Source organism: Vidua macroura, chromosome 13 (assembly GCF_024509145.1).
Source record: "Vidua macroura isolate BioBank_ID:100142 chromosome 13, ASM2450914v1, whole genome shotgun sequence".
Classification (NCBI taxonomy): domain Eukaryota; kingdom Metazoa; phylum Chordata; class Aves; order Passeriformes; family Viduidae; genus Vidua; species Vidua macroura.
Window position 1 is genome coordinate 7,109,925 of NC_071583.1, and position 11,175 is coordinate 7,121,099.

Sequence of the window (11,175 nt, forward strand, 5' to 3'; positions counted from 1 at the left end):
TGAAACAAACTAGAAATCCAGAAGAGCTCTTAAATGTCTCTGTCCAGAACAAAAAAGCACCTCTTAATCTCTCACAGGTCTAAAACCAGGAACTAACAGATTATAGCACATATTAACTTTGTTCTTTTCTCACCCTGATTTTCCCCACCACCCTAAAACAGTCAATGAATAGTGCTCAGCAGAACAAGACAGCAAGGTAACTGTCCAAACTGAAATGAAGAGGGAATAGAAAGGTGTCAGGCTCTGGTAACGCCTCAGCTACTGCGATATACACTACAGTAACATTACCAGCACTGTCCAAGCATCCAAGCCTATGGACCAAAAGCCTAAAACTCAATACATGGTAACACCTTCATATCTCTTTTCTCCAGATGCCTCTAGCAACTTTTTCCAGCACCACCATAGTTTGCCAGGACAGGAAGAAACAACTATTTTTCCTATCTGCTGATCATAGTCAAACTCACCAGGAAACATCAGAACAATTTTTGGCACGGCCCAGGCCCGGCTGCTTGTCCTCCCAGCATCGAGTGGGGATGAGCCCAAGGGCGGCCCTGACACCTGTGCCATGGGCACGTCCTCACCAGGGAAAACGCACCGAGGAGCCAGCGCTCCCGCTCCCTCCAGCCACAGGGGATCCCACCACCCTCACAGTGCCACGTCAATGACACCGGGCACCGTGACGGGACCGTCCACCTGCCCCCGGGGTCATGGCCACCACGGCGGGACCGTCCGCCCGCTCCCCTGCGCCATCACCACCATCGCTGCAGGTGGGACGCCGCCGCCGCGGCCGTGCGGGAGCCCAGCGCGGGGAGCTCGGGACCACCGAGGGCGATGGTGACGGCACCCCGGGGAGGACACCCCGAGCCAGGGCCGTGGCGGGAGGGCAGGCGAGGCGCCCCCGACCCCGGTGGCCTCGATGGCGCGGGACCATGTGCCGGGGGCATGGCGGGGCGGCCGGGCGGGGGGCGGCGGGGCCGGTGCGGGTGGCGGGGGCGGGGAGGTGGAGCCTGGCTGCGGGACCGCCGCTTCCCTCCCCCGTGGGGCGCTCACCTGGCGGGGCCGCCCCTCGCCAGGGGGCCGGTTCCACGCGGGGCGCGGGGCTCGCCCGCCCGCCCTCCCCGGGCCGCGCGTCCGCCGCCCGCCGGCTCAGGCCCCAGCAGCCGCCGCCTCCCCCTCCATGGCCGCCGCTCTCGCCGGCTGCATTGTGGGAAGCTGACCTCACTCGCTGCTGCCGCCGCCCCGCCGGCTCCGGCACTCGCCGCCATGGGGGCCGTGACCGACGGTGAGACCTCCCTCCCTCCCTTTCTCCATCCTCCCCTCCTTCCTCCCGCCCCGCGCCGCGACCCCCGCCGGGGCTCCCCGCAGCGCCGCGCCCCCCGCCCGCCCTCCGGGGAGCGGCTGCCGCGGCCCCCGCGCCCAGCCCGGGGCCGCTCACCCCGCAGACGGGCCTCCATGGCGGCCCCGGCCCCGCGGCCCCGCGGCTCAGCAGATCCGCCCGCTCTGGCTCCGGGAATCGTTCCCTGAAGGGCCCGGAGAGAGCCGCGCGCGGCGCCGGGAGGCGGCTGCCATGGCGTGAGGGTTTAACGGGAGTTTTTCCTCAGATGAAGTTATCCGCAAGCGGCTGCTGATCGATGGCGATGGAGCTGGCGACGACAGGCGGATCAATTTGTTGGTGAAGAGTTTCATTAAGTGGTGTAATTCCGGATCTCAGGAGGAAGGGTATCTATTGTTTTGCTTTGGTTTTTTAAGTCTTGGAACTGCTTAGCTTGCGTTTCAGTGGAAAGCAGGGCTCGATCCATTTGGAAGAGATCCGCGTTAAAATGTGCACAGCTGCTTTTCTTTGGCTCTGTGGTGTTTGCAGGACAAACGCCGAGGACTGTGCTGGGAGAGGAGGGCTACAGACGGGTCAGAAATCACTGAAGGCTGCGGGCTGTATCGTGAAATCTGCCCCCACCGCTCGAATGCGCTCAGGATGGCTGTGCCTGCTGCGTGATCCAGCCAGGAGTCCCGCTCTTACAGCAGGATCATGACTCGGATATTTTAGTTGGCAGTTCTGCGTTTGTTCTGTTAGGGAAGGGAAATACTGCTGGTATTTCTGCTGCTGTCGTTCTCTCTTTTTTTTTTTTTTTTTTTTTTTTTTAAGCCTAAATTAGTAAAGTACGAGTGACAGACTTCTGTGGGGTCTCTGTTAGTAATGGATATAAATTCCCAGAGATCACAATATTACCAGTGTGTATACAGAGAAGCACTGCAGTATTAAAATACTAATTTGGTGGTCACAGAGCCAACCTGAGCTGGGGAATTTAAAAGCCCTGGGTCAAACTGCTCACTGCTTTAAAACCCACTTTACACTGAAAAGGACATGATGCTGGAATTGATGTGTACAGTGTTTCTAACTGCACTTCCAAAAAATTATACACTGAATCTTTGAAGTGTTTTCTTTATTGAATAATTGTTATTTAGCTGTCCCTTAAGCTACATGAAGTTTTGTTTTCTTGCTCTGTGAAGTGAGGAACTATTTTTATGCTGCTTGAGAGTAAATGTCTTGTCTTGTTTTCAGATATACCCAGTACCAACGAATGCTGAGCACTTTATCACAGTGTGAATTTTCAATGGGAAAAACTCTTCTGGTGTATGACATGAACCTGAGAGAGATGGAAAATTATGAAAAAATCTATAAGGATATAGGTAAACATGAGAAAATGTTACTCATTTCTGTTTGGCAGTTTCTCTTATGACCAAGCTCGAGCCTAGTGAACATAATATATATATCTGATGAGTGTTTTGGAGGTTTTTGGTTTTGTTTTTTTTTTTTCTTTTCTTACTGGATAGCACTCATATATGTGCTATAAGCATCTTGTAATTCCATAGAATACGTACAAGCAAGAGTTTTTTTAACCTATTGAGAGGTATATAGTTTTTAAGCTAATGGAGCTAACAAGCCACCATGTCATAAACAGTTCTTCTATAATTTAGCAGAATAGCTTATTTACATGTATTGTTTGAATTCAATATAACACTGTCTTATTTCTTTTTAAAAGAAAACAGTATAGCTGCAGCCCATGAGAAGATCTCTGAATGCAAAAAACAAATCCTGCAAGCAAAAAGGATTCGAAAAAATCGCCAGGGTAAGGTGCCATATCTGTATTTAGAGTGGTGGGCTTCATTGTTTTCTAATCTTTTAGAATACATTGTATTGGCAAATAAATTCTAAATTTTTGAATGTTCAAGGCATCATGATTACTGTGTTCAGCCTGGTGGGTTCCACTGACTACTGAAAGGTTTGGGTGGATGACACAGGCAAGATTGAACCAGATCTCAATGACATGCAGCATCAGGAAAACCTAAAACAATGTCCTTTCTGAACACCTGTTCTAAGAGGTGTATTTTTACTGTACTTTTAAAATTATATACTCATAATTCATTGAAACCTACAACACTCTAAAATATGAGCAGTTGAGAAGAAGTGAAAAATCGTTTTTTCATGGTAAATGAAATGCCAAAAATTTCAGAAATATAACAGGAAAGGTTTTTAATACAACTTGATTTGATCAATGCTGTAGATAATTTTGAACTCAACTGGAAATTAAAATAACCAGTAGGAGTGTGGAGTTCTTACATCTTCACAAACATAGTTCTGAAGTGTTTGCTTTTTGGTATGTTCTGTCCAGTCTGCAGCACAAATTTTTCCAGGTGAATGAGGTAATTGGCATATGTATGGCATTACTATCAGGAAATGGCTGTGATAGTTGCCTGTATAACCACAATATTATTCTTAATGTGTAATAGTTTTTTTTTTTAAATCCTCAAAATGAAAAAAAATCCATGCATCATTTTATACTTTTTTCTAAAAATCTTTAATGTTCATGTGTAACATCAGCACCGTTTTCTGTACATATACATTTGATTGTATTTAAACCCAATGTTTATGAATCGGACACAAAAGACTGTGTGTGCAGCAATGCAGAGCTATCTTAAGGTGTTTGACAAACATTGAAACAGTTTTTCAAGGAAAAGGAATCTGCCATTTCATGATACCTGAGTTTGGGTTCTTGAATCCATATTTTCAGAAGTATTTAGATTAACTATTTAAATGTCTTTCAGAATATGATGCATTGGCCAAAGTCATACAGCATCACCCAGACAGACATGAAACACTGAAGTAAGTATAAAACTACATTAAATTATAATAGAGCAGTAAACTAGAAGTCACCAGACTTGACATTTCATTGATCTCACTTTGACTTTTCCTCGCGTTTATATAATTTCTTTGACACAATAAAAACTTGTGTTTCTGTGCCCTTACGAGCTTTCCCTAATCTGTATGGGTCAGAAGGATTGCTAATTGTTCTGTAGTTGAAATTTTTCCACTGTTAAGGTGAATAAGTGAACTGAGATGTAAATGCACATCTGATGTCAGTTCACCTGTGAGTTGCTCAGAAAAGAGAGATGGTGGGAAGTCCTTTAACTTGCACCAGCCAGATTCAGTAGTCACTTGAAATGCATAACACACAAGCAAGTAAGGTGGAATGAGAGAAAACAGGAGAAAGCTCCTAGGGTTCTTTTTTCTGTTTTCCTTCTGGTTTCTGTTCCTGCATGCCCAGTTGTAAATGGCTGTGTTGTGCACCACACGTAACCTGCCCTGGCATGCAGGGCAGACCTACCTGTTGTCCAACCCGTCTTGTGTGTAACTCACAGTGCTGCTTGTCACATTCTGGGTTTGCATCACTGTCTGTGCTTTTGGGGCAGTTGTGGTGAGATTACTTTATTGAGCCATAGAAACATTCCAGGATTTATTGCATCTATGAGGTTGTTGTTCTTAAACTGATTAAAGATGTGGCGTGGGATTACTGTTCCCCTATAAGTGCAGCTGTGCACTTATCCTCTTCCCACTTTCAGTGAAATTGCCAAGGGAGGCTGTCTTTCCATTTTTCATAGCCTTTCATAGCAAATGGAAGTGATTTGGTTATACTATTTGTTTATACTATTACCTAATAATAGCATTTTATAGCTATAAGCCACTGACAATATTTCACACATTTCTTTCTTGTATGTTGTTTTTCTGTGCCTTGATTTTATTACCCCAACTTTGATTATTACAGGCAGTTCTCATGAGGCTTGACTACTTCTTACTTCATTATTCAGCATGTGATATTTATCAAGTGAGGCTTTAATAAAGAACTACCAAAAATGCAGTTTTTCAGATAAGTCAGTTATGAATAGAAACAACTAAATGAGAAAAGTTGTGACTGCCCCATCCCTGGAAGTGTTCAAGGCCAGTTTGGATGGGGCTCTGAGCAATGTGGTCTAGTGAAAGATGTCCCTCCCCATGGCAGGGGGTTGGAACTAGATGATCTTAATGGTCCCTTCCAACCCACAGTATTCTGTAATTCTGTGATAAATGATACTTTTTTATCTTAAAAGATGCTGGATTGTTTAGGTTTGGAGGGATTATTCTAATTTTGCTTAACACATCCAAGCATAAGTTTCTTAAGCAAAGCTAGAAAGAGTGGTAAGTTATAGCTGGTAAGAATTCAGTGTATAGGAAATATACAGAAAATGATACCATGAACCAAAGGGCACCCTTAATTCAGAAGAGAGGGAGCCTCACTAACAATGTCACACTTTTCATGGAACTCTTAATCACTAAAAACACTTGAGAAAATTTCTTGTGAGAAGAAACAGAAGGGTTTATTGCAAAAGTTACATTTATAGCTTTTGCAGGTTATCTGGCACAATAGGACAAAGTTTAGAAAAATACTTTCTTTGTGCTTTTAAGAGTCTGTTTCTTGGAACAATGAGTCATACAGCACAAAAGAAGCTGTTAACAGCTTAGTCACAAGTAATGTACAGGAGCCAATTCAGGAAGTGATAGGAGCAGAAGTACTGAATAACAGTGCCCACAGTGTAATTGGATGCAGTATCAGAAGAGCTGTTCAGAGGACCAAGAAATGACACTGAGTCTTAGAAAAGGAAACATGAAGGTAGGAAGGCTAAGCAAAGATTCTCTGGAATGTAAAGTAAAAGGAGTAAAATTCCAGATGGAGCTTGGATGTTACTAGAAAAAGAAGTCTGTCCTCTCACAGTCTGCTTACACCTGACAGCACAGTGTAAACAGCAAGATTGGAAGTTTTTCAGAAGCTAGAAACTAAATGCTTCCAAAATCAGTGTATGAGCCTACAAGCTGAAGAAATGGGTAATGTCACACACAACTCTCTCAGGTATTGCCATTGAGGTACCAAGCATGCTGGCTCAAAAAAAGACAGCACTCTCAGGTAGCACTAAAATAGACCTTTTTCCCATCCACAGTGAGGTACTTAGGACTGGAGGGCTTTTTGTGGTTCCCTACCCAGACTAGTTGCAGCAACTGGCAATGGCCTCAGGAAAATGGTTGATTTCCTTGCTGACCCCTCTATGACTCTGCCTGCTAATTAATCAGGGATGATCAGCCTCCATCCACCTTTAAAGGAGCAGTTTGCTCTCATTGCATGGTGCATAAATTATGATAAGCATTAGAAGTAGAAGGACCAAACTGGAGGTTTGGCTGTAAGAGTTGGTGCTCCATTCTCATTTGAAAGGTATATTATGGTACCTGCTGTTTGTTCTTTGCCTCAGAAAGGGTTGTGGTGGTCTATGGTGAGCTCAAGTGAGAGCAGAAAGTTCTTCCCCCCAGAGGGTGGTCTGGCACTGAACAGACTCTCCAGGGAAGGGTCACAGCACCAATCCTGACAGAGTTCCAGGAGCATTTGGACAATGCTCTCTGGCACAGGACATGACTCTTGGGGTATCCTGTGCAGGGTCAGGAACTGGAGTTGATGTTCCTTGTGGGTCTGTTCTGGCTCAGGATATTCTAAGATTCTATGAATCTGCTTCTTTGATTTGTATTGTAGTATCAAGTAAATAACATGTTGTGTCAGGACTGAATTGTTATAAATGCCCAGGGTATTCCAGCTTGGAGGCCTAATTTTTTTGTAAATGTCCTGAAATTACAAGTCTAGAACATAATAGTTTAGAATTGCATGAAGTGACCTTACCTCTAAATTGTTTCACTTGTTTTGTTTACATAAACAGTTTACTTTATCATTCTTTCTCCTCTATTTAGAGCAAATCTACTTTGCCAGAATTTTACAGAATTTTTAAAGAATACTCTGACAATCTCTTTTCAGGCAGCTAGAAGCTTTGGGAAAAGAATTGCAAAATCTTTCTCACATTAAAGAAAATGTTGAAGATAAGGTAGGTTTTTCATAGAGATGTTTATATAATAATTTATTAGAAATACAATTTATGTAGAGTCTGCCATGGGTTGTTTGGCTGCATGTGCTCTCTGTTTCCTACAACATGTATTCTGTCATTCCAGTTGGAGCTGAGAAGGAAGCAGTTCCACGTTCTCCTGAGCACCATCCATGAACTTCAGCAAACCCTGGAGAGTAAGTGCTGTTCTTTGGTAATAGGTATAACTGGGTTATGTTTTAGCAGATCAAAAGGAATCACAACTTCCAGCAGGGGGATAGCTCTGTGCAATTGAGGTTGGTGACCTCTTGCATTGGCAGAATATTTTCTCAGTAGCAGTCCAGAGCCTGAGACTGCTCTGAGGTTTTTTTTTTTTTCTTCTACAAGCTACCCACTGTGCCATTTCCTGACTAGCTTCAGGTTAATTTGTAAGCAGCAGTATTCTTTAAAATGTGAGGATGGAGAACAGCAATTTGAGGTTTGGTTTTTTTTTTAAACAGTATTTCTTACAGAGAGTTATTCTTGTGCTTATTTCCGAATTTCATTTTATAATTCCTATTTCAGTAGTTTTGAACATGTCACTGCTACCATGGTATCATTTGAGGCTTTACTAAAAAGAAATTGAAATACAAGGAAGGTAAATGACAACCAGCTCAGACTGTGAATCTGTGATAGAGGAGGGACTAAAACTGTCAGACATGAGAGCTAAATTCAAGAATTAGTCGTACTCATCTTTTCTCATACAAATACTTAATATTTTCAAATCAGCACTAACTTTTCGTGCTCTAATTGGGTAATATTGTTTTAAATATTTGCTGTATATTTGCCCTATCTTTCAAAGACAGAGCAATTGGTACAGCCTGAGCATGACCTGATTAAATGCAGAGATGGCTCTAAGAGCAGACTTTCATTCTCTAAGGCCATTTAGATCTTCTTAAGCAGAATGAACTGTTAATCCTAGGTGCACTTTAGCAGAAGGTTATTGTTATTATGTGTTACTAACACTTGCTTAAGTATTAGTCTTGAAAATGCATTTTCATATGAATATATAGATTACTTTTCAGGATTTTGTGAAGGAAGTAGCAGTTTAGTGAAAAGCACAGCTTCAGTATAAAATAAATAAACCATTAGTAGGCAAAGAGAAGGAAGGGGTTAGAAACAATCTGGTACCATTTGCTTCAGTTGACACTATAGAATTTACCCCATTTTTCCAGTAACAGCTGTTAGAGATAATATCCTTAAAAACTGAAGGATTTTTTTGTTTGTTTGAACACAGGATTTTTTAGAATGAGATATTCAACTACACATTTAAGGCAATCAAAATAAAATGTTTAAGTGGGACAAAGTTCTGCAGTATAGTCTGTATATATGACCAAGAGTGTTTGACTAACAGTACTATTGAATTTTAGATGATGAAAAACTTTCAGAAGCTGAGGAATCACAAGAAACTCAGATGGAAGCAGAGGCCAAGCAGTAGATGTCATATGAAGACTAACAATTACTACTTAAGAAAGTCCAAGTATCTTCACTTTCTGTTGAAATCAACAGTAAGAGAGATTGAGCTGGAAATAGTTTTCTACTGCTTCTGTGAATTTTTATACATGTTTTGCATATGTTTCAGGGGAAAAGAGTTGCAGATGTTTGCAGGCAGGCACTTGGTGTTAATCCACAAACTTTGTAATTTGTGACAAATATACTTTGTTTCACAAAGGATGAAGCTTTTACACCATACTTGTGAACTAAGGTGTTTGTAAAATTTTGCCAATAAAAGGTGTTTTCACAGATTTTCCTATTTTTAGTAGGGGTTGAGCCTTATAATAAAGGCTCCTTTTCTTATGTTACATCAGACTGAGAGCAGTACATCTTTTCGAAGAGTCCCAGCTTCCATATCCTGTTCTACATGGGACCTAAATCTGAACTAAGTAGGCTCTTAGTTCTTCAAAGCAGCTGCCATTTAGAATTTACTGTGACTAGACTAGGATTTGATAATTTCCTATAAAATAAATTACTTCTATAGAATTAATTCTTGTTAAGGGTTATTAAAAAACCAAAAATGATACAGTACTAGCTTTTTTCCTCAAAGTGATGCAAAGAACTGCAATGATTCAAGCCTTGCTCTGCTGTGTTTGGTGTACCACATCAATAGTCACATTTTGAAATGGAACGTTTAAAACTTCAATTTAAAAGCTTTGTTCTTGAAGAACCAGGAGTCTAATCCCAGTACCATTTATAATCTGCTTCTGGATTTTATCTGTCAATTGACTATTATCAAAATACATCATAATTTCTGAAACAGATGGTGGAACCCTTCTTTTCTCATGATGAAAAACTGAAGCAGTAGAGCAATAATCATGATGTTAAAGAATCAGAGATACTTTTGTTATTAGTAAGCAAAGTGGAATCTATCCATGCACCTGGATCATACTGCTGTTTGAGCAATCCATTGGGAAGTAAGAAAAGTTTCAACCTTCCCCAAAAGAGAAGAGAGTGGAACATGCTCTACAGTTTGTAAGGCAGGGAGGAAGGAACAAGGGGCAGTAGTAGGTCATGTTCTGAAAACACTCCCTAAATGGAGCCTTCCAGTGGTTTGGGTAAAGGAAAACTTTGGATCTCACTCAGGCTGTGCCATAAGCATGCGTGGTTCAGGTGAAGTAACAATGTTACATGGAACAGAGCTGCTGTCTCACTGGCTGACAGCTGAGGGGGATTTCCACAATTGAGACTTCAGAAATCTATGATCTAGATGCGATGTAATCCCCACTCTCAGTGGCTGTGGATCTGTGTGGATTTGGGCTGAACAGACATATCTGGGCTTGTTTTGCTCACATTCCAAGTTTGCTAAAGGCAAGCCAGCTGATAAGTCACACAGCTTCAGTAGCACAGTGGAGCCTTGAACTAAAAAGCTGTCAAAAGTCTTCTAGTTCACAGCTGGTCAGCTCAGAACACAGGGGAAGCTCAGGTTTGCCTGATGGAGCCTGTACAGACATGCAGTGCTTCTCATGCACTACGAATTTGGCAGGTTGAGGGGTGGCTAAGCAAACAACAGGCATTTAGAAGAAGTACACCATCGAAAATATTAAGTGTACGGGGTTTTCCCCCTCAACAACATGGAATAGTAAAATATTTTGTAAAGCAGCAACACTAAATTTTTGCCAAATCAGGGAGGAGTCATTGTCATGAATGTATGAATTGTGAAGATCATAAGTGACAAGGACTCAAGGACAATTTTAAAGCATATTAAATTTTTTTTGTGGTTGAAATGGCCTCCATGAACTATCTGGACTGTATTTTGATGCAGAGGATGATGATATTCACCGGTTAAAAACAGTCTCTGTAACAATGAAAATCTCAAATTTTTCCATTCATTGTTTTACATAATCCTTTGGAAATCACTTGGATCAGTCAAGTATCTCAGAACTTGCACTGCTCTGTATAGAACCTGACCAGAAACATGCCAACACCTAAGTCTGTCCCTCTGGTAAGGAATATTAAAGAGAAATAAGAGTTGTATCCAAGAGAAGCAATGCAAATGCATGGCAAAGGAATATATTCTAGTTCAAATTACAGTGATACAATCTTGAAAATAAATTACTGCCCTGGAAAATCAAGTTGCCCTCGTGCAAGGTGGCAGCAATAAAGTGATGTCACCAGGCCAGTCAAAGAAAAAAGTAACATCAATTCATTGCAAACAACCTCATGAGGTATCTGCATGTCCTTTAATCTTCTGTTCCAGAAGTTTTCTGTGTGTCATTTTTGCAAGGCACACATGATGGTCACTGTTACATCTCCTCTGTCATGCTGCTTACCTGCATTGACTCTAAATGTACATGTATAAAAACCTAGGTACATAAATTCAGAATCTCAACAACCACACTATTTTAAAAAGCTGTTTCCTGGATTTATGATTTTCCTTGACCCTATCTAAGCTGAAAAATTATTATATGC

The 11,175-nt window shown here is 42.0% G+C and overlaps 2 protein-coding genes across 2 annotated transcripts in view; one reads left to right on the forward strand and one right to left on the reverse strand.

Annotated features, from left to right (window-relative positions):
* The window catches only part of ATXN7 (ataxin 7), an 86,961-nt gene extending 85,390 nt beyond the window's left edge, over nucleotides 1–1,571 (reverse strand). The window contains exon 1 of the mRNA XM_053989084.1: nucleotides 1,436–1,571. The gene's annotated coding sequence lies outside the window, so the exon portion shown is untranslated. The remainder of the gene's footprint in view (nucleotides 1–1,435) is intronic.
* THOC7 (THO complex subunit 7) lies at nucleotides 1,116–9,014 on the forward strand. The gene is made up of 8 exons (XM_053989087.1): nucleotides 1,116–1,282; nucleotides 1,602–1,719; nucleotides 2,561–2,688; nucleotides 3,042–3,128; nucleotides 4,105–4,162; nucleotides 7,167–7,233; nucleotides 7,358–7,427; nucleotides 8,640–9,014. The coding sequence occupies exons 1-8, from the start codon at nucleotides 1,264–1,266 to the stop codon at nucleotides 8,705–8,707; spliced, it is 615 nt and encodes a 204-aa protein (XP_053845062.1). The 5' UTR covers nucleotides 1,116–1,263; the 3' UTR covers nucleotides 8,708–9,014.
* Nucleotides 9,015–11,175: the final 2,161 nt, after the last annotated feature.